Source organism: Fundulus heteroclitus, unplaced genomic scaffold (genome assembly GCF_011125445.2).
Source record: "Fundulus heteroclitus isolate FHET01 unplaced genomic scaffold, MU-UCD_Fhet_4.1 scaffold_419, whole genome shotgun sequence".
NCBI classification, from domain to species: domain Eukaryota; kingdom Metazoa; phylum Chordata; class Actinopteri; order Cyprinodontiformes; family Fundulidae; genus Fundulus; species Fundulus heteroclitus.
The window spans coordinates 39329-63441 of NW_023396834.1; the positions used below are offsets into that span (position 1 = coordinate 39329).

Here is a 24113-nt window from a genome sequence, read left to right on the forward strand (position 1 = left end):
ACAGACAAGTGGCTTATCCAATCATATGCAAGGATTTTTGATAAGCCTGAGCCTTCTGAAACGCCATTCCTATGGATCTGTCCCAGATGGATGAGTGGAGCTATAGCGAAGCGAAAGTCATAGGTAAAACACACAATTTCACAACAGTGGTTTGTGCTGCTGCTAAAACAAAGGTCAGTTCTTAAGAGTGCTAATAGTTTTTTGATTCAATTTCATTATTGTCCTAAAATTTTACAGTAAACCTCAGATAGTTGAGAAAACTTTAACATTCTTTGTTCGGTTTTGAGGCACCAGTGACCAGTGATGTGCAAGTTACTTCCAAACTGTAATACATTATAGATTACTTGTTACTGTTATTTAGAAGTAATTATTTACATTACAATATTACTGCCTCAGAATTGTAATGCGTCACATTACTCCTGTATTACTTTTGAGTTACTTTCACCAAAACTTTCACCAAAATAACTACAAGGTAGTTATTTTGTGGCTACAAGGCAGCCATTTCTAAAATGACAAAATGTAAAAATAAATTACATGTAAGTAACATAGTAAATGTTAACAGAGCATTTTACATCCAGTAAAAGGCAATATGATGTTCCAAAATGACTGTGGGCTATCCAGGCTACTAACAATATAACATATAATTGGCAAAGTGAAGTCTCAAGACAAGAAAGGATGACATACAAAATCACAAATTATCTAAGTCTATTAAAAGTATGGTAGAGGTAAAGTGATTATCTGGTAATTTCCATGAATAGCTTGGCTATATTAATATTAGACACAACAGAATTGTATGTAAACTCTAATGTCATGACAAGATTTGTTCTTTATTTTTATTTTTTTATTCAAGAGGTTCAGAACACACAACTGTCATGAACAAAGTGCACATGATGAACAAACCTTATCCTTTTTCAGGAAGTATAAAGTGCACTTGGAGGGCCAACCCTCAGTCTTTCAGTCCATAGAAACGCACATATAGGCTAAACATAGCCTAACTTTTTAGTAAGACAACACAGAACAAAAATAGAGACCCTTAGGCCTATTCCTCTAAAAAGACTAAAACAAAACAGGCTACCAAATAGAGGCAGGTTAAAACAAATCCACTTGCTACAATGACCAGTTTACAATTGGATCTATGAAACTATAGGACTAGACATTTTTCGAGAATACAAAAATTAAATTAAAGTGCTTGGGCCTACGGGCCTAACAGAAAATATAGTCATACTCAAAAAAAGGAAGTTATACAAGAAAAAAAGGCCCACAAGAAAAGTTCAGTAATGGACATTTCCAACAGGAAAATTTGATTCAAAAAGTTCTGTTTCCTGCCTAAAATAAAACAGAGGTAGCGTGACGCTAAACAATGAAAGTACAGGGAATCTGAAGCCGTGATTCAAGGTATGGTGGGGGCTAGCCTATTCCATTATACCCACTTGACTGAAAGATCTGTTGAAGCGCATCAGAACAAGGCGCTGAAAGCGTTCATCACCAAGACGGTTGCGTTTTGGGGTGAGTACCAGACTCCCAAGACTGAAAAGTCTTTCTACTGGTGCACTGGATGGTGTTGGTGCATTATAGTGTAGTGCAATTTGTTTAATTCTTGGAAACTGATGCAGGCTTTCTATCACTGGATCAGAATTTAAATAAAATGTTACCTCTGTTTCCACTGACATAAGTGCATCGGCCATGGCATTGGGCTTTTCATCAAATGAAAAGAAGTCATCTTCACAGGAGGTGACTGCAGCAGGTTGAGCAGCATCACTCATTGGGGTGGCAGGCTCTTCAACTGTTAGGGTGCGGCACTCAGTGGTGAGAAGGTGCTTGATGTGATCTCTTCTGGTTTCCTCTTTTACCCAGCGAAGTTTAAATTTGGGCAGCGAGACGGCAGCTAGAAGGGCATTCTTGGAGTCAATTGTTGTGGCAAAGCGAGTTTTAATTGCTCCCACAATTATTTCAGGCAACCCAGTGATCATCTGTGAAAGGCCATTTTGCATTGCTAAAGTTTTGGCCATTAGAACTTCAAGTGTTGGTTGAAGTGTCCCATAAAAACAGGTTTCCTCACCCTGTAGGATGTCCAGTGCAACACAGAAAGGCTTCATAATGGAGCAGTATTCCTTCAGAAACTGGTATTCCCTGTCATTCATACATTTAATCTGAATCTGTGTGCATAAATTGTTAATGTCAGTTAGTGGCATTTCTATGATCCGAACATAGGCATCATAAAATGAGTTCCACCGGGTTACTGAGGGCACAATCAACTTCCTTTCACTGATCTCTTCTAGGCATTCAGATGCAACTGTGGACCGGCTAACTTTGGTCCATAGTGCTGAACACTTAGCTGTGGAACTGCGGTAAACAGTCCTGGATTCTGGGTTTGATACCAACCATTTATGAACCTCATTGTTGGCAATGAGGTTGAGTGTGTGAGCTGCACATTTATGATGTGCAGGCAGCACACACAGTCCTTGCTGTGCATTCTCATTGTCTCCTTCAGTGAGAATGGTGTGGAGGTCAGTGAAGGCCACTTTCCCATCATCATCTTCCTCCACCTCCTCTTCTTCATCATCCTCAGTTTCGACTTGTTGGTATTCCTTAAAAGCTTTAACAAAGTTGCTGCCATTGTCTGTCACACATGCAGTCACTTTTTCAGTAGTTAATCCATACTGGGGAAAAATATCCTCAAGTTCAGATGCAATAGCGTCATAAGTGTGTCTACCTCTGAACCTACGACAAGCGATCGCAGCCTTCTTCCGTTGCAACGTCTCTGAATCGATCCAATGGACCGTCACCCCCAAAAAACTCCTGTTGTTGGCAGTCCATATGTCTGCAGTTGTTGACACGTACTGCTGCTCATCAATTGTTTTCTTCAGCTCTTTTTCCATGACAGTATAGGTCCTATCCAGTTCTTTGGCAAATGTTGTTCTGCATGGCAGTACATGCTGAAAAATAATTAAAATACACATATATTATTAAAATATATATTAAAACTCCAGATCATGATCATGCTATTCATAATCACACGTTTGCAAATCGTCTGTTTATACATTAATATAAACACAAGTACATACATTCATATTATGCTGCTGTATATACATTGAATATATCAATGATTCATAAACTGTGTTTTTTTTAAGGTAAGTGGTTGCAATCAATTTATTTTCTCTAAATTTAAATAAACACGTTTAGATGACTTTCAACATGGTTATATTTCAAATGGATTTGAAACAAAATGACTGCAACCACTTTAAAATATTTTGTAAATTCAATCATGAATCTTTTTTTTTCAGTTTAGGTCTGTTGATTATGGAAGCTTGTTTCCTCCACTGAATAAAAAAAAGAAAATAATTATTGCGACTTTTTATCTCACGCAATTGCGACTTTATATCTATCAATTCTGACTTTATATCTTGCAATTCTGACTTATAACACGCAATTGCGAATTAATATCTCGCAATTCTTACTTTACATCTCGCAATTCTGAGAAATAAAGTCAGAATTGCGAGATGTAAACTCGCCATTGTGAGGGGAAAAAAAGAATTGTGAGATAAAAAGTCGCAATACCATTTTTATTTTTCATTCTGTGGCAGAAACAATTCCTAAGTTGATGGCTATAATATTTTGACTATACATTTTTACCCAGTGACCTAGAATCTTAATGAACTAGATACAATTCTAGCTATTCATCATGGAAACAATAGCTTACCTTGTCGTTGGTGGTCACAGGGATCTTGCTAACTAACTTCTTGAAAGCAGGAGATTCCACCGTAGACAATGGTAACATGTCTTCGACGACATACTCTGCCACAAGTCTTCTGACTTCTCGAGGTTCAAGAGGTATGATGGCAGGCCGAGAGAAATTTAATTTCTGCTGCTTTGGCTTATCTCTCTCATCCTCCGCTATTTTTCTCTTCTCAGAAAGTGTAGTGGTCGCATGGCACCGTTCGAGATGTTTTTTTAAATTGCTAGTACTATTTCGCGACGTCGACAGTTCTTTCGGTTTTACACAAAGGTTGCATTTGACTATTACGTTCTTCTTGTCCTTATCTCTGACAAACTCGAAGTAATGCGCATACGTCCATCTGACGAATGTACAGTCGTCTTCTGCCATCTTCGTTAGCTTTTCCACTAGCAAGCGCGAGCACTACGCAGAAATCATGTCTTGCGTCACTCCTGTAAATCCCGCCCTAATCCTCCTTCGTAAATGTCTCGCGGTCTCGCAGTTTTCGATTTTTTATTTTTTTTTAAAGGTGTTGTAATGCAAGCTTTGCTGAACATGTACCGAGTAAAATATTACAGAAAATGTATCAGTAATGCCTTACACTACTGCGTTACATCAAAAAGTAATACATTACTGTAATGCATTACTTTTGTAATGCGTTACTCCCAACACTGGCAGTGACTCAGTGTGCAGAGAGTCGTCTTGCAGTAGGAACGTTGGGGGTGCGATTCCAGCTTCTAGCTCTACCCCTTGGCATACCAGCTTGAGTAGGAAAGAGTGCAGCCCAGGATTTGAGAGGAAGGTAACATTCCACCGACCCAGAGCCAGATTTTGATGCCAGGAGTTGGCACGCTCAGGCCCCTGCCTTTGCTTGCCGTCCAGCTTACGCCCGAGCTTGCCATATCCCTCAACATGTGGTTGGTCTGTGTGGAGGTGGCTTCCTGTAGCTTTGTGGATTGGGCTCATCGGAGCTGTAGGAACCAGAACCCGACAAGCAGGTTATGTCAACTTCTTTCTCAGAAAGGCTTTGTATTATAATTCCAGTAAGAAGTCAGAGCAAAATGAAAAATCTGACTTTCAACGGGTATGTTTGAGTCTTTCTGTAATTAAAAACATGTAATTGGTAGATTAAGGTTAAAAAGCAACTATGAAGCTAGCTATGGTGAGAATTTATAAAGGAAAACACAAAATAAGAATTGTTCACAGACACCACAGACTAAAGGGTTTGTTGATTTCCTAGCATGCACTGAGGCTTCAACAGTATGTCTCAACTTCCCACCTTTCAGTCCTCGTCTGTCAGTGGGTTCATAATGTTTAGTGTGTCAAACATTGACACACGGTTGTCATTGCTCAGACAGGTACTGTACCTTATTCAAGGCATACCCTTTTACTCCAGGAAACAATTTCTGGTTCAAATTCAGTGAGGGAATATAGTCCCACCTGGCTTCTTATTTGGCATGGGAGCGGTTTGAAGCAAGACAGAAAGACTGGCTTTGTGCAGACCTGCCTGGTGCTCTCGAGCATGGTCACTTATTGTCCTGTCTCCTTGGAAACAGACTTGTTGAATGTGTAACATGGAAATAAGTCCGGGTCAAAACACTGAAAGAAAATCAGAAACGTTCTTGCGCTCTCCACTTTGAGAAACATGGATTTAGTGTGATCTGCTTTGAGAATATGGTACAGAGATAAAGCAGCAGAGAACGCCAGGGGAAATTGAGTAACATGCATTGCTTCAAACCCCCCCCCCCCCCCCCGAATGTGTGATTCTGTGTTTCGTGTGTTTTCGTTTCTGCATGTTTGTTGCCTGAACCTTTTGTCCCAGAATAAAGTGGATTACGCTAATCCGTTTTATTCCTCCTCTCCGCTCACACTTTTGCTTCTCCATATGACTTCCTTCCATGTTTGTGTAAAAAGAGAAGCTCAAAAAGGGATTAGGGAAATGCTTCCCCGTCTGACTGTACAATTTATTTTGGTTTATTAATTTTGAAGCATTATCATATTTCAAATTTGACCATGAAGTCAAATATTAAAGATGACCATATTTGAGCGTTATTTTAATGCATTTTTGTACTTATTTTGCTGCATATTTCTTTGAGACAATAATGTAATGACATTCTGCAACTAGTAGAAAATAATTTATAATCAAACAAGCCTTTTTAAGATATGATTTTACCATATTCTGTTGCCGATTTTTTTTGTATTTGAGTTTGAAGACATTCCTTGTGCTATAGAAAGCTAAAGGTGACACAAATCCCCCAAATAAATAACTTGCTAAATTGTTACATCATTAAGTTATATGTAGTCATTTGTTTTTTGTAAATGCCATTTGCGTTGATATCTCTATTTTATAATCACTTAGTTATTCATTATACACTTAAAATTTAAACTTTTCTTATGGTGCATATTATGTCCTAAAATTCTTTCCTTCCTGCTGCTTTTCTTCCATCCCTATTTCATACATGAACAGCTCGTTTTATGCCTTTTTGAATAATTACTGTTGTGTTTTTGCATGCAGTTCAAAAATGCTTGGATGTGCAGCAAACCTGGATATGCATGCTTTTCTGTTTCTGCTTGTACCATTGAATTTGCATGCCTCCAGTTTTGTATGTACACCTGTGTTTCTGTGCGTGAAGCCGTTTGCAAACCTCTACTCTCGACACTGGCCCATGTGTGTGTGGGAGAGCGTGTGAGGATGCTGGCCTGAGGAGCCCCTCCCTTCCAGTTCCAGCTGAAGGAAAGTAGAGCACTGGAGCACACGTGAGGTAGACAGAGCGTGTGTGATTGCAAATCTAGCTGCGCATGTGTAGATATACGAGCTCGGGATAAGAAACAAGGCTTGGTGGTGAATGCTTGAGCTTTAGTTTTGGGATTCATTTGTTCATCTCTGTGTTTGCCTCTTGCATTGCTTGTGTGTTTGTGCAATTCTATATTAACGTCGAGGTAACGAGATGTTTTAATAACATTTTCATGTGTGGGCATTCTTATGAGTACTCGTATGTTTTTACATGTATGGAAGATTGTTTATGTGTGTGGGAATTGACTTGCTGAGCTGAAGCCCTCTGCTCTTTAGAGATATTCCCCTGGCTTTGGAATGGTTCGTTGCACGTGTTTGTTCACATACATGGCTGCTGCTCACATGGGCAGATGGCCTGCGACGCACATACAAACAGCAACACCAAAATGGCACACTATGTACATTGTTGTTTATTCATTTTAGGCTGTATTTAGTGTGTCAATAAAATCAGTGCACATAGCACACTGAACACGTAGCTGTTTTCAAAAGTGTTGCAGAAGTCTATTGTACAATGGATTTCACAGACAGTCTAAGATGCCTTTTTGTCTCAGACTAACTAGAGCAGTAGATTGGCTGCTTTTGTTACTCTAAACTTGTTTCTGGTGTATAGTCACTTCTACTAAAGCACTGTCCTTCCTCCACATATTCCTCATTTTCCTCTGTTCAAGCTCAATGGAAGCCAATGTCCATATATCATCACTGCTCAGTCTTTACTCTGAAGCGTGTCCCAGCTGTGAACCGTGAAAGCCCCAGAGTCAGACGCAGTGCCAGACCTGTGTTGCTGTTTTCACAAATAGATTCTTGTCCTGCATCGTTTTCAACCTATAGTTGCACTCACAATGACAAAACACTGTTTTAAGCAGGGCTTTGAACCGATTTTTTTCCCCAATCGGTTCGTTCCGAACAGAAACAGCTGACGTTCCTGTCAATGTACGCTAGTCCATCATTAACGTGGATTTGACAAATATAGCTATTGATATTGTGTTTGGAATGAGCATTTTACTTAACGATGGATCGTAATTTACCTCTTATTTAAGATCTGTAGCTCTAGTAGAGACACCGCTCTCTCTCCATTCAGTCAGCGAATGTGTGATGTGACGTCACACAGGAAGTGAACCTCAGCCGTCACGTAACGTAACGTGCGCAGGAAAATAATAACTTTTTTTTTTTAGTTAATTAGGCAACAGAACTTTGAGGAACAAAATAAAACCGGTATTAACCGGTTACCATTATTTTTAAATAAGTGTTCCAGTTCCAGAACATAAAAAATAATAACGTTTCCGGATTCGTTTCTGTTCCCTGTAAAATACAAAAAGTTCCCGGTTTTCGTTTTCGTTCCTTGAACCGGTTCAAAGCCCTGGTTTTAAGTCTGCTGCATGACTGTGACCGTTGACGTCCTGACAAGTATTATCATGTAATAAGTCATTTATAACTTATTCTTGTAACTTCATGCTTTAATGCACACTATGAACACTATACTAATGTGGTTTAAATATTCTGTTTCAATCACCGTATTTTCCACTCATGCAGTGGATTTTAAGGCGTGTTAAATGAAACAAAACTGTCAAAACAGTCAAACTTTATTAAACACGTTCACAATAACTCCCAACCTTGTTCAGTTGTAACATGTCAAAAAACACACAGCCCGATACCGCTGAATCAATCAAAAATTGTTCAGTTAAAACATGTAAAATACAACACAATGCTCTAACCTTTTCAGCTCATTCCTCGTCCACAAATCCCTCAAATTCTTCATTTTCCGAGTTTAACAGTTGGACGATTACTGCATCCAGCGCACACACACTGTAATATTATGGCGAAACACAGTATGTATTACTCCGCAATGCGCCTGACTACGGTAGCCGTAATGCTGCAAGCGCCTCAGCTTTGTAATTTACCAAGATCATGCTAAAACATTTTGACAGAGGGCCGTGTACCACACAAAATCTCTTTGAGGTCAGTAAGCACAACCATGATTAATCCATATACAAGGTGCACTGTTGTTTTTTAAGAAAATCAAAAGCTTTTAGTCCTGAAAATACGTTTCTGCAATAAAGCACTCCCTGATTAACTCCATATTTCTTTGTGTTTCAACATTTTGTCACTCTTAAAAGTGAACAGATCCTTATTAAAATACCAGTTAGACAGTTATATATTTTCAAGTTTGATCTAAAGGAAAGCAATTCAAGAGCATTATGCAGCCACCACCGTATTTTACAGTGGGCTTGGTTGTTTTTTTTTTGGTTCTGAACACTGTGTTTTCTGAGTAAAACTCACCTTTAAAGTTATGCCCCAAAGTTTAGGTTCTGTTCTGTCAGACCGCAACACTTTCTATCTAAGTGTTTGAGAGATTTTATTTAGAACTAGATGTTTTTCTATAAGAAAAGCCTTCTTACAGCTCTGCTACTTTTTACAAAAACTCAGAGAATATACTGTAGGGGATTATTGTGATGTGCAGAGCACCCCTGTTGTTTGGCAGGAGTTATTCCCTCACTGGTGCTTATCTCCAGCTGTCCTTGGGTGAGAGGAGGGGCACAGGATGAACAAGTCTATCATAGTATCTGTTTTTATGTAAATGTCAATAATCAAATGTTAATAATCAAAAGCATGTCTGAAATTACACCATTATCAGTGTTTAATGGTGAAGTTGGAATATTACTTTAAACCTAAAACTGCTGGGTATATGAATACATTTGGGCTTGACTTTACCTCGTTTTTAAATACATTTTACATCTTGCTTCATAATATACAATTTACAGAGAAATATGTTAAGCTTCTTAGTATGAAAATACTTTGATACAATTCAAATGTACCATATACCACATTAACTGACCTCTAAATGCTTAGTGAGTTCATTTTCTTCCCACTTTCACAATTGTTTTAAGAAATGTGTCTACAGAGAAAAAGTGAAAATTTTTTTGACTGAATTTTAAAAAAAAGACCAAAAAAACAAACAACTAAACACCTTTTTTGCAGGGAGATGGGGAAGCCCGATTTCTGTAAACATGCCACATGTGCACATACACACACACACACACACACACACACACACACACACACACACACACACACGTTTGGCCTGCCCAGTTCTGTGTTACCAAGACTACCAGCATCGACTACAGATGCTGGAAGGAGAAGGAGCGTTAATTGGCGAGAGACGAAGACAGACGAAAACAAAATACACTTTTACCATTTTTTTAAAAACTGTTTTCAATCTGTAATTTATGGCTGTCATCAAAAAGAGGTTAACTCATATTCGAGGTAGACGTGTGCAAAACAAAAGGCTAAAGGCATGTAGAGGGAAGAACCCTGAAGGTTAGTAGATTGCAACAATCTTCCTTCTGAGACGAGTTGAAGTACTCCCCAATGGTGTCTGCTAAACCATAAATCTTTGCTGCAGAGACTTTAAGACTTTTTGTGTCACATCGCTAAAGCTCTGTCAAAAAGGGTTTGAGCATGTCACCAGTAATGTTCTACATTCATATTTTCTAGCATCACACTCAAAGACAAATTAATATTCATGGCTTTACAAAGATGGATAATCAATAGCAGTTCTGTTTTACTAAACCTGTGAAAACTTGTCAGGAAGAGTTCAAATAGGATGCACTACCCTTCTCTCCATCCAGATCATTCCTCAGGCAAATCAATACAGAGTCAGAGAAAAAAAGTCCTTTCATTTTTTTGTTCTGTTTGAAGCTATTAGGTCAGGTAATACTTGGTAGAGCCTGTTGGTTGACTAATGTGTTGTTACATATTTATTCCTAACGTTCCTTAAGGCTGACGTGGTCTTTTAAAGGCGAGCTGTTGAAGAGCACACAGGCCCCAAGCTAAAGTCTGATATGAGCACAGCATAAAAAAAATACTATCAAAGCTGAAGTTTGGGGCCTGCTTTTGACAAATGGTCATTTTGGAAAATGTAGTCTTCATTTTTTTGTTGTATTTTCTAATGTTTGATTTAGAAAATACAACAATGGTCATGCATTTTTACAAAATGCATGAGCTAGCTTTGTGTGTCTATAAGACAGCATCTGTTTTTCTGCACATTCTGCATTAACCTCATTTTATTTGTTTGTGAAAGCGAGTGTGTGAAGTGTTTCTGGATTGATCAAACCCAGCCAACTGTGAAAACTCCCCTCCTTTCACACAGCAGGTCGTTTAACTCAGTACCTACATCACCTTTTCTCCTCTGAACACAGTTTCCTCTCTCACAGCTGGCCAGGCCTTTCAAAGTCCATTGGAAACTAGTTTGGGTCCATGGTTGATCTTTGTGATCTTTTATCTGCGCACCCTCTATTTCCTCGGGATGCGACATAAGACACTTTATTATGTTGGCTCACTATCAAGGGACCAAAATGAACCTCAGATTTGAGTAAAAGACCAAAGAAAGAACATACTAGGTATAAGCTTCCTGAGGAAGTGCCTAAAACAGGTAACAACCATTTATTGGGAACTTTTATTTCATTATTATAAGTTCCTTTTTGCTAAAAAAAATAATGGTATGACTAGTATGGTATCCACAGATTATCTTAGATTAATCAAAGAGTATTTAAATATAGTTTGTAATTGCTGAATAAAGGCTGATTAGATTTAAAGCAGAAGTTATGTCTTACTGAAAAAGTAGGTTTAACACCAGCTTAAAGGTTATTTTCAAAAGGTAGTTGTAGTCTAAAAAGGACTCTCGTCAGAATACATATTCTAGGTTATTCTATATGACTGTATATTGTGTTTTACTCTTTCAAATTGTTTTAAATTTAATTACTTTTTGATAATATTGTAACGTATTGAGTCACACCGGGAATATGTCACAACGTTTTGATCAACCAACTTCTAGAGAGTGGAAATACTGATGCTGAGCTCTTTTATATGACTCAGTGCTGTGTCTTGAATTCTTCATGTGAGCACATTATCACTGCCCGATCGTTCTCCCTCCGACATGATCAGACAGGAATAGGTGACATGGGAATGGAAAAGCAAGGCCCAGTTTCACATCTTGAATGGGTTGTTTTCACTTCAGCTGCTTTCCAGACCAGACAGGAAACCCTTCATTTGCTCTGAGGATCTGTGTTGTTGTTTTTTTTTTTTTTTCTCCTGTTATGGTAGCGTACAGGCACATCTTTCAATGAGTCTTGCTGGTTTCTGATCTTCAAGGTGCAGTTTTCTGTCCTTATTCCGGATGTCTTAGATCAATCATCAGAGTTATGTTAAATGTTACTTCGAATAAACACTGGAGCATACATTTATCCCAACTTCTCTCCTCTTTAGACCTATCTCAGCATAGTTCATGTATTTCACTACAAATCAATTTTCTTGTTGTTTTATCAACATAAATCCATCACTTATTTGTCTTCTTCTCTCTTTAATCCTGTCCTCTGTTCTTCTCTCATCATTGCGGCATGGCGAAAACCCTCTCGACTACAGGTTGCCAGATGTGCAGGGATTCCACCACAGAACAGCTGGCCTTCGCTGCTAAAGACACACAAAAACAGGCAAAAAAACATTACACAGATGTAACCTAGTGATCTGAAGCTCCAAATGTATTGGTAGAGGTTTTTTTTTTTACTCTGCAAAGAAACAGATTAGCTGGCCTGTGCAGCACCAAGCTGCTTCAGAAAAGCATCATCTGTATTTACAAAGATGCGCTGACGCAGAAACATGTATTTGCAGCATGGTAGCTGTCATTTTGAACAAGCAGTGAAGGTAATCAAAAGTGTTAAATTCACATCTTGGAGTTTTACATATGCTTTTACCATCATAAAAATTGCTTACTCACTTCTGTAGCTTTTAAATCACTGATGCTTAAATGGTTTTGCGCTTTTGTATTGTGCAGAAAGTTGGCTTGTGTTATTACTTCATAAAACCCTGTCATTCATTGCATCAATGCAAGCATATAAGGGTCTTTTCAGCTATAATTCTTTGCTGATTATAGGTTGTCTGGACATTTTCAGGGGTTCCCTGAAATTATTGGCTCATAAAAAGTCAGAAATAATTTGTCATTTCACATTCTAAAATGAAATGAAATGGTCTGGAGTTTTTTTTTTTTTTTTTTTTTTTGATTGTTCAAGACTTGACTTACTTGCTGTATTTCGTGAAACTCTGAATTCTGCTCTCTACCCGAAGGAGAAAATCAAGCCATCAGTTCAGAACATTGTGCTCAAAAGTTTTTTTTTATCCAAAGCACAAAAAAGAATAAGCTAAAATAAAAAATAATAATAAAAGGGCTTTTGAATGGCCAATCCAGAGTCTGGACTTGAATCTCATTCAGATGTTGTTTCATGACTGAAGAAGGCCAGTTATTCTCAAGTCCCTCCCATTATTTAAAAGCATTGAAAAAACAAGACTGGGCCAAAGTTTCTCCTCAGCGATGTTAAAGACCAGCTGCTAGATGGCATTTGTTGCCTCCAAGGGTGGAAAAAAACTGTTAGGTTTAGGGAGGAATTACCTTTTTTGCATAGGGACAGGGACAGGTTGGTTTGGAGGGTTAGGGTTATCTGATACAACATTTTTTTTTAATAATCAAGCTTTTTCAAGCAAAAACTGAAGAAATCTATACCTTTCCAATGGGTTTTTAAATCTCAATTTGGGGGATATCCATATTTGTCATACCTGTAAGCCTTCCTAAATTTAGGTACAATATCCACATGTAATTTGAATTATTTTGAAGCTTTCAGGTAGATATTAAGCATTACTTTCATCAATTTAAAGATGAGTAAAAGTTGCTGGATGTTTGCCAGTCTGTTTACGAAATTAAGATGAATGCAGAAATCTGGTTGATAAATGAGAAACAATTTGTGCTGTACTTGATTTTTTTTAAAGATGTTTTATATATTTATTTTTTAACTTTTCATCCTCGCAGTGTAAGATTATCAGCTAAACTGTAGCTTCGACAAAACCTGAGGGAGTTTGATGGCAATGAACTTACCTCTATTCTGATGACTCTGTGAAAAAAGTCCTGGTTGTTTGAACTGTCGTCTTTATTGTCACTGTTCAGTCCAGGACTTTTTTCCTTTGCAAATAAGTCTTTTGTTTATTGATTTAACTCTGAGCACTCGGTAATTCTTGTTGAGCTGATTAATTTGTGATGGATTCAAGGGGATTTAGGAAAAACTAAGCTCAAACAATTCGACACAAGTAGATAAAGATTGTTATGAAAGTTTATTCCCATATTTGGGTCAATTTAATATTCATTATTATCTCAATGTAGCACATAAATATATATCAGTATATCACATTTACATTTAGAGGTTTGATAACAACGTCATTCAGCTATTTCTTTCCCTCCATAAATTGAAAATATGGCTTTTCCACGTTTCACTACAGATTTCACTTGGAGCTGTTCCTAGGTGTGTCATTGCTTCTCACTGAAAGTAAACATCTCCCAGCTGTAACGCCACAGCTTGTGTGGAATCACGACTTGGCAAAGTCAACCTTCGGTGTGATTCAGCGCACACTTCCATTCACACTGCCAAAGACACACGGTCATAAAAGTGCCAGATCACCTCTGTCTGTGGACTTGGCAAACGGGTCCTCTGTTTCCTTGGAGTGGATTCAAGCCTGTATTTGACTCTGTCCACTTGTCAGCAGACGAGGCAGGATGCACATGATGCGAAAATGTGAACAGCGCTTCCGTGAGACGCGAATGAAGCATATTCACATCTTGACAGGGTGCATAACAGTCGACAACACATTTTGTGTGAAGGCAAGTTTCCACAACAAATCAGTGAGGTGTTCTGCAGTAACAAACCTTGCATAATTGGTAGAAAAAGCCTAGCTGTATGGAAAGAAGAGAGCTGTTAGCTCAGGGGACAAAGAAGAAGAGAAAACCATACACAAAGGATCCAAAAATAAGGAGGGGAAAGCCATGGACATTTACAAGAGAAAGGTGCAAGGGAGGAACATTGAAAGAGAATGTCTGTAAAGAATTGAAAACTATATCTGGACTCAAGTGGAAAGCGGGTGAATCAGTGCTTTTGGCTCTTTTGAATGACGACGTCCACTGCTGTACAATTCAAGAATTTATGTTTTTTTCCATCACAAATGATGACAGCCCGAATATTAAGTCATGGCTCTAGGAAGCCAAGAAAATCCTGCATCTCTGGGCTAAACTGTGGCTTCCACAAAACCTGAGGAAGTTTGACTCAGTAACGGCAGGATGTTCAAGCATCTCTATTACTCTGTTTTAGCTGCTATGTTGACCACACATAGGTTGGATCCATCATGGGTCATTATCCAGATGGTAATGTTTTGCAATATTTTTGTTTTCTAACCATCTATTTAGTTTTTATGTAAATGCCACCTTGGTGTTGTAATGTTTCCTCTTTGTTTTACATATTTGTAGGCATTAAAGTTTCAATAATATTATGGCCAGCAACCTCGCCTGACCTTAACCCCATAGAACATCTACGGGGTATTATGAAGGCCACTATCAGAGCAACCTAGGCTCTCATAACACCTAAACAGTGCCACAGACTGATCCACTCAACGCCACATTGCTGCAGTAATCCAGGGAAAAGGAGCCCCAGCTAAGTACTGAGTGCTGTACATGCTCATACTTTTCGTCCACATACTTTTCAGTTGGCCAACATTTTTGGAAATCCTTATTTTGTATTGGTCTTAAATAATCAAATTTTCTGACATTCTGAATTTGTTTTTTTCATTAGATGTCAGGTCTAATAATCAAAATTAAAAGAAATAAACACTTGAATTATATCAGTCTGTGTGTAATGAATGAATAAAATATACAAGTTTCACCTGTTGAATGGATTTGCTGAAAAAAAAAATCTACTTTCATGATAATCTAAATATATGACCAGCACCTGTACTGTTTTGGCTTTCTTTCAACAATTCATTCTTCCGACCTCTCCTAGAGACAGGGCGGATTTACTGAGTGCACAACTACTAGTTGTCCTGTTAACAGGTTTGTCTGCCTTGGTTATGGATCTCCACAGTTCCTCCAGAGTTAACATGGGCCTCTTGGCTGCTTCTCTGATTGATGCTCTCCTAAAATAAAACAAATTGAAGCTTGATGTCGTGGCGAGATCAAATTACGGAAAAGTTCAAGGGTTCAGAGTACTCTGGCAAAGCTCTCCACACCACTGACCTCCCGAACTTCTGCTGTTTGATCGGGTTTGATTCGAAGCAACTTCAAGGTTACACACTGAAAAGGCTTCGGATGCGTGTCTATGACTTGCCTTTTGCACATCGTTGCTGTCTGCTTTGTTTATGTTTATGTTCCAGGCACTCATGTTTGAGCCATAATGAAGGAAGTGTGACTAAACTTTGCAGGGCAGTTTGTCACAGTGACAGAGCGTATAAACCTTAGGCTGCATAAATAAGCGGCAGTCTGATTGTGTTTGTGTGTATGCATCCATCTGTCCTGTAGAGCTGACTGCCAGTTGCTTTGCATATCGTGTGTCTACCGACTGTAGTACACATCCATGCTCCATCCATGTGGCAAAAGGCGAAAAAACGCCGCAGCTGACATTCGGCCAGTAAAAGATTAGAGAGCTAGATGGAGGTGAGAAGGCGGAGGCGGCGGTTCAGACATTACGGCAAATCACGACTGCTTGGTCGGTAATTTCTGGGAAGCAACCCCTTTTGTATGGACGGCTGCAAATGAGCGTGTTATAACTTGATTTACCTGCAGGCAGGCTGCACTGCCTCCTTGTAATTTTCTTAGTCACAAACAAATTAGGCTGCTTGTCTCTTTCCGCTGTTTATGATGTTTGTAACTGGGTGGATGCTAGATGATAAGAGCGGTGCCTCTTTAGCGGGAGCGTCTGTGTAAATACACGTCTAAATGCGGCTGATCTGCTGAACTTCAAGACACATTCTGGTGCAGTCACGATTTGAACGCAGCACTTACACTGAGGTTTGAACAAAAAAATAAATAAATAGATACATACAAGATTTACAGCTATTTCAAAGGAAAGCATCACGTCAAACAAACCCATAGACCATAAAGCGTGCACACTGTTTTATGTATTATTTCAACTTTTGTCATTCTTTTAATTCACTCTTGTTCAGATTCACACATAAACAAAAACACAAATGTGAATGTTTCAAAACTCTGATTTTATTGTGAGCTGCTGCAGCGATTATGTGATGAAGAGTAATATGAAGTTGATCTCTTCTTACCCTATATATGTAACATCTCCTATATTGGCAACACTTCAAAAAGTTCATGACGTAGTTTAGAATGAAGCTGTGCTAATGCTAAGAGAGTTTTAAAATGTGAGTTTGCACCTAACTTGCACTGCTCTGTAGTATTTTCCTGTGATTTGGCTACTCTTAAGTCTTTCCTCACGTCCTTTTCCCTTTTTTTTTAGCCTCTTTCCCAGCCTAACTCCAGAGTATCTTGCAGGCCCTGTTTCTATAGCAACATGTCACCATGGAAACTGGGGGACAGTGCAGAGCCTCCCATCCTGCTCTCACTATGCACGAAGTGTTTGAAGAGAGGGAAAGTTGTCTCTCCTTCTCTGGTCTTTGTGCATCTTCGTTTTTCCTAGATATTTAAAGTGTGCAGCGAATGCAGAAGGAAACAGAAACCCTTAAGTGAAACAGAAATGTTTAATATATGTTTAAGGTTGCGTGCATGCAAGCCAGAGCTGGACAAAACATTGAACTGCTGCTGCTACCACAGTATGAACGTGTGCAATATCGCAGTTGCTAATAACTGCTTGGATGCAACATTTATCAGGCTGTGGTATTTCATGTACCCTCCATTAAAACTCTACTTCTCCACTTTGATGGACTTTCACTGTTCCTCATGCTCACACCTGATATACACCCACTGTCCACTTTATAAGGTACATGTAGCTAGTCTAGTGTTGGGCCGTACTTTGAAGTCAGAAGTACCTTGATTCTTCAAGGCACAGATTCAACAATGTGTCTGAAACATCCTTCTGAGAGTTTGGTTCATACCAATGCGATGACATTGCATAGTTGCTGCTGACTTATCTTCTGCATCTCTGTGATGCATATCAGGACCTCAAATAGCCACTTAAAACAACCCAGAAATTAGAAATGCCAGCTAGGCGGCACCATGGCATCATAAAATTGCTGCAGATTTTCCGGCTTCGTGTCAGCGATGCACAACATGGCAAAAGGTGCTCTGTTGGATTACAATCTGCTGACGTTGGGGGCCTCGTTGTTATGTTCAAGACACCAGTTTGAGAGGATCTGAGCTTTGTGACATGGTGCATTACCCTGCTGCAGAAGATCGTTATACGGTGGTCATAAAGGGATGGACATGATCGCTAAGATTACTGTGGCGTTTAAGTACAGCTCTGTTGGTACTACAGGGACTGAAGTGCACTGAGAAATAATCGCCCCACACTGTTATACATCACCTTCAGCCTGTATTGCTGATATGAGGAAGGTAGGATCCACGCTTTCATGTTGTCCACAGCAAATTCTGATCCTGCTTTCTTGCAATCAAGACTCACCAAACTTCGGCCAAATTCTTTGTCCAGTGTTGTCTGCACATTCTCCTCTGACATCTCTCATTAACTAGGCATTTTTTTATCAACACATTTTCTCCCTTTTGAACCATTTCATGGAAAAAGTCACCTAAATCTCCCATTCTGATTCTCTGTTTGAACTTTAGCAAGTCGTATTCCCCACATCTAGATGCCAAAACGCACTACGTGGCTGTGGTGTGATTGGCCGATTCATTATTTGTGTTGAGAAACAGTTGAACAGGTGTAACTAATAAAGTGGCCGGTGAATTTAAATCTTAGTGATGAAGATATAAGGCACAGGGGGAGTGATATTAGTGTGTTGATAACAGAAAAGAGCGTAGTGAGAAAAATGTGTGTTTATCGATTCATTGTTGTAGCTTTGAGCTGTAACCCATGTTTTCTTAATATCGTCCAGCTCTGCTTTAGGAAATGTACAGAACAACAGTGCAGTGAGCTAAATTTGAACCTTCAAATCTTAGCAGCTTCCGTTTTAGAGGAGGAAGATTTAGTAAAATCGGAAAACAAATATTGTGTAATTTTATAGCATTGTCAAATGGTTACATTACTACTAAAGCAATAAAAAACAATAAAAACAGGCTTGTTTGAAAAATCTAACAGTCAAATCTCAAAGGAACCATTTGCCTCCTTGCACACGCTTTCATTAATCTGGTGAGATTTTCTTTTTCGTTCCTCAAAAATTGTTCCTGTCAAAATATAGTCTGTATCCTGGATAACCTCCGCATTACGTACAGAGAAATATGCAGATCCCTAAAATAACTGCACCGTTTGACAAATGATGCAATTATACAGAGACGGCAACAAAAAATAAAAAAGAAGATAAATAAAATGGACCGGGGTTTTATGTCAGTTCAAATTTAGAAATAGACAAGAAGAAAGCCCTAACAGCAGATATTTCAGAAGACAAAGCTTCTCACGTGTAAAGGAAGAAGAGACGGGGTGGGGGTGCTGTGCTGTCGCACATGCTCGGAACAGCTAATATTGCTCTGAAGTCTCTCCACTTGCTTAAAAGCCTCTGGGGATAACTGCATGCAGTCAGTTTGTTCTGCCACGTTGTGAATGGATTTAAAATTTAGACATTTTTTGGACGCCGCTCAGCCGTGTAACTGTCCCGGTCTGTTGTGGGTTTTATTCGTAGCCAGATTTTTTTGCTCCAAGTAATTAATTATGAAAAGCAACAGCCTCGGGTCGCACCAAGTTTTCACTCAGCAACCACAGCTCCTTCAATCTGTGTAACCCCTCGTCAGACGGAGGAAGATGTGGAGGGATATAGAGAATAACAGATAAGCAGGAGAGCAAACAAACGGACCGCGTGTGACGGAGTGATAGACTCCCGGTGATGCGACATCATTTCCTGAAGCTATCAGATGTTTTAATGTGTCGTGACAACACACAAATCCTCTATAAACTGGGCAAAAAAACCCCGTCTTATTTTCAGCAAGGATTAGACAACACTGAGAGCCTTTCTCATGTCCCAGTTTTAAGGAGTTTAGCGAAAGGTGGAGGTTCCAAGGAGACCTCGGTGGGCGGGTTGCAGCCCACTCTCTGCTGCTGACCTGGTTTCCGGCACGTGATCGGAGGCTGCTGAGGCGCTCGCCAAGCTGCGTTCCCTGCCTGAAAGATCGACGGCTGACACAAAAATAGCTCCCAGAAAGGTCTGCGTATTTGTTGAATTGAATCTGACATTTCTCGGGTTGGACAGGTCACAGCACAGAGTATTTATTTTGCTCTCGGAGGGGCTAAAAATAGTAAAACGTAACAAGGCGTGTTCATTCTTTAAGCCCCTTTTTAGAACTTGACGGTTCGTTTTTCGTGCTTTGATGGTCGTGGCAGGTAGCACAGGATTTTGCTTCGTTTTCTTTGAGATCAGGGGTGAACTGCATTTGCAGTTGCTGTTAATCACTCTCCTTATAACTGAACAAATGTTGAAAAGTTCTCCTTTTATTAAAGCTGTGGTAGGGATGTAATGTGACCTGATGGTACAAGATCTAACAGTACTAATATGCTATGATCTTTCTCATCAATTATAGGTGGTGGTGGGGGGGGGTGGACCACCGCTTAATTAGACAAGAAAACCTGAATGATGCCACATTTTAGACATCAATCAGACTTGGTTGTCGCATAGTGCCTCCCTGCTGCAGCGGTGCAGTGTACGCTTGCTGTTAAATGTGTGTTAAAGCCTCCTAACCAGTGACTCAGTCTCACTTAAGTCACTCCAACATCAGTTCCCGCCGCTTCTGTTACTCCACTCACCAGGGGAGTCCTTGTCCAGCCGCGGGGAAGTAGAAGACGCCGGTGAACTGTGTCCTGGAGTCCCTCCATCAGCATGGGCCTGCTACAGCTGCCCCTCGTAAAACCCCAGCTCAACTTCTTGGCAGGGTTCGGCACTAAATCTCAGGTGTCTTCGCTGACACTAGAAGACGTGTTTACACAGCAGCTGCCCTGACAGCTAGGGCCCGGCATTGCCAGCAAAGCCATCAAACGTGAGAAAGATGCCAGCTCTGTTTCGGAGGCTGCACTGCATCCATAGGCTACCTCACTGGCTAGACACCAGGTATAATCTATATTACCACCACAAACAGTTGCATGTACAGAAAACACCTGTTTATTGGTTCTTAGTGTCACACCGTGGATGCTATTAAGCGGCTACAGTTTGTGGATGTGTAGACTGTGATGGCTTTTTCTATTTTGTATTTATCATTTTGGTCTGGGATGGCACAGATGTGCACATTTCACAGGACGCACAAAAAATATTGTGTGAGAGAAATGGAGACTACAAATGGAGAAGTTGTATGAGCAACATTCAAAATATTCTGAAGGTTTATTAATGTTTTGCACTCGGCAGTGGCCATGCCACGTCACTGTGTAACAGAGGAGTTTCAGTTTAACTGTTATTATTATGAAATAATTTTGTATCAGGTACAAAATGAGTTCTTACTTTAAACTATTTGGTTACCCTGTTACACAACTGCTTATCTGCCTTTAAGTAGCATAGGAAAATAATGGTCCAGAAATGCCTCACTGACTATAATCACAGTTTGATCACCAGATTGGCACGACTGCCAAGGATTTATGTTTTTGTTTTTTTGGACTTGGCAAAAAATTCCCCAGATGAGCGCTACAGCTTCCACAACACCACTTACACTTTACATATCCTCAGCCCTACACAATAGCTGAAACTGTGACTTAAATATTTGATATCTCAAACTGTATCCTGTAATAGGATAAAGTATGAGTTATGTTTTTTTTTTCTCTCCCACCTTCCTAATGGCAGCGCCCTGTGGGCACCGTGTAAGGCGGTTCCTTGGCAGCAAGGCCTCAGTAAATCGTCCCTCCCTGAAATGTTTGTGATGTTTGTTTGTTATGTTATGGCGATTGTACTGAAACAGCAATTTCCCTCTGGGATTATTAAATATTTCTGATTCTGATTCTGATAAATATCACCACAATGACGATGCACATTCTCACACTACCTTACGCTGCCTGCATTGATGAACATCGACTCATCTCAGCATGCTAGATGCCCGAAACTGAAAGTGAACCTGAGGACTTGATCTTCTTTCTTATTAATTATGTAAATAATTATTTGACCACTTTCAGTGCAGTGTCTTATTCAGACCATCCTTAAATATTAAAAAGCAAAAAAATATGGTGATTCACAGCAGATCTCTGTTGATTCCAACACAAAGAGACTATTCACAATGGCTTGCCGTATAAAATCCCTATATTTCCCTCATGTTTCGACAACCCTAACACGTTACTTATTTATTTATTTTTGCATATGATGGTGCCATGGTAAGATATGAAATGGTGTTAGAGCGTCATTAGCATCTCATATTTTCAATTAGTACAGTTTGCATGGCTAGCACTACTAAAACTGCTGTCTCCATACGTATGTTGTGGAGAACATGGATCCTTACCTTTACTGTGATTTCAAAAAGGCTCCTAACTTTTTATAAACCAGTATTGTTCATCACAGATGAAGGTTGAAAACACAAAAGGATAACACAGAGCATGTTTGCTAGTCTTTGGTCAGCCTTCCTGTTATGTACTGATAGTTTTACTCTTTTCACTTCTTCGTTGCATGTTTAGAGATCTATGGTCTCCGTTTGCCAAGAAAATAACTTCAGAGAAAGATTCTTGTAAAAAAAAAAAGAAAAGAAAAGGTGAAAGCTGATTAAACAACATGGGCAAATAGGTGTTTTAGATTTATGAATATGCTGTGTTAATGGCCTAACTCCCTATTACGGCACTTTTAAAGAGGTGGATTCCCTAACACACACAGCAGCACACACATTTTCTGTCTAAAAACATTAGCATTAGACATTTAGAGAGGTATGCACGCATAAGACTAAGAGCGCTGTAACATTTGAACATGAAACCCCATAATAACTCCTCTAAAATCTCTCCTACTTTTTTTTGTAATCTGCAGCTCCAACCACCATTTTCTGCTTCTTGGTTTGCTGTAGTCATCGGCGCCTTAATGAGTTTTCAGTTGCTCATCTCCTCCCTCACATACAGTACAGTCACACTACACCGAGCTCCAGCCCATCACTCGTTACCCTCTGCAGCTATGACTGCTTAGCTGTGAAGGCTCCAACACTTGTCTTCTTTTCTTGCTCTATAATGAGACAGTGAAGGCGTCGCTCTGAAACAGTTTTGTGATTTAACACTTAATGAGTCTTAGCCCGGTGTGGCAAGAAGAGCTGCTACATTTAAGAAAAAAAAGAAAATTGTTTTGTCTCAGTGTGGACCCAGAAAGAACTGAGAGATAATTGCAGTCATGTTCAGATCAAAGGAAATCTGAAGACACCATATATTTTTGCAGGAACACAGACTATATATATATATATATATATATATATATATATATATATATATATATATATATATATATATATATATATATACTCATGGTTATTATTTCACATTTGAAAGGTGACATCTAAAGTGTTACTTCCCATAGGCAAGTATATCAATCTCTCTTACCCTGACTTGAATTCAAGCCAAATGATATACTCTGCTGTACAAGACCGGTATTTTTACAGATATTCATTTGTTATCCCTATGGTGTAGAGGGCTTAACAGATTAAGTCTTAAATTGTTATTATTAAGTCTGAGACTTTTATGGTTTTTGCTAAAAAGCTTTAGCAAAGTCATTCCTCTTTTAAGAATGCCTAAATGTATTTTTTTTACCCCAAGAAAACAAACAATCCATATTGACATTGCAACATTTAGTAAAAGTAAAATAATGAAAATTCCTCTGTATGTTGTTTTAAAACTTTAACAGCCCTACTAACAAAATAGGAACTTTGCTGGGTAGGAGTATTTTGTTTTTGAGTGTTGGCTGCTATTTTGAGGGAACATTGGAGACACATTTGTGATTAGGTTCTTTTTAAACTACCACATGGCTACAGCCTCACCGTTTAACTATGCCGACAGGGAGGCATGGGCATCTCGCCATTTTAAGTGTCTGCCTGCAGCCTCCAGCTCTATCCATCCTCTTCAAAACTCTGACCTGCTTGGGACGGAACATTCAGCATTGTTATGGCGCGTTCACACCAAACACGGTTTCTGCTAAATTTTTGCCAGTGCGGAGACGACGCCGGTGTCACCGCTTCATCAAATAGGAGGACCTTCTATCCGCTCTTTTGCTCAGCTCAACAAGGCGGACCAGGATTTTACCAGGCCAGAGGCGGTGCTGCATTCAATGGAAGTCCAGGAGCTACGGCTGGATCGCGGTCGCTTACCCCGGGAGAGAGCAGGGCAGCAGACCGACAGACAGAGCACCCGACCCGGTGGCAGCTGGCCGGGCCAGTTCTGCAGCTCCAAGAGGAGGACGAATGATGAATGATTTCAGTCTTTCTAAGTGCTACATTAAGACAGCGTTTCTCATAGCCACCCACACACCTCTAAAGAACAAAATTCCTTACCTCATCCAATGTCAACATTCATTTTACTATCTCCCATTTTGATTGAAAAAAGCTTTGTGTCCGCTGCGCTACAAACAGTCCCAGGTTGGTTGTTGCAATGCGATTTGACGGAAAGGTTCGCCACTTCGCTCGTTCAGCGGAGACAGAGCCGACCGCACCGCTCTAACCAGGGATGGAGGTAGATTGGTCTTGAC

At 39.5% G+C, this 24113-nt stretch overlaps 2 protein-coding genes across 2 annotated transcripts in view; one reads left to right on the top strand and one right to left on the bottom strand.

Moving 5' to 3' along the window:
* The window catches only part of ece2a (endothelin converting enzyme 2a), a 64574-nt gene that overhangs the window by 22361 nt on the left and 18100 nt on the right, over nucleotides 1-24113 (top strand). The gene's annotated exons all lie outside the window — the stretch shown is intronic.
* On the bottom strand, nucleotides 603-4181 carry LOC118560298. Its single transcript, XM_036131208.1, has 3 exons — nucleotides 3701-4181; nucleotides 1696-2936; nucleotides 603-1574 (listed from the first exon to the last, which is right to left on the bottom strand). The coding sequence occupies exons 1-3, from the start codon at nucleotides 4103-4105 to the stop codon at nucleotides 1541-1543; spliced, it is 1680 nt and encodes a 559-aa protein (XP_035987101.1). The 5' UTR covers nucleotides 4106-4181; the 3' UTR covers nucleotides 603-1540.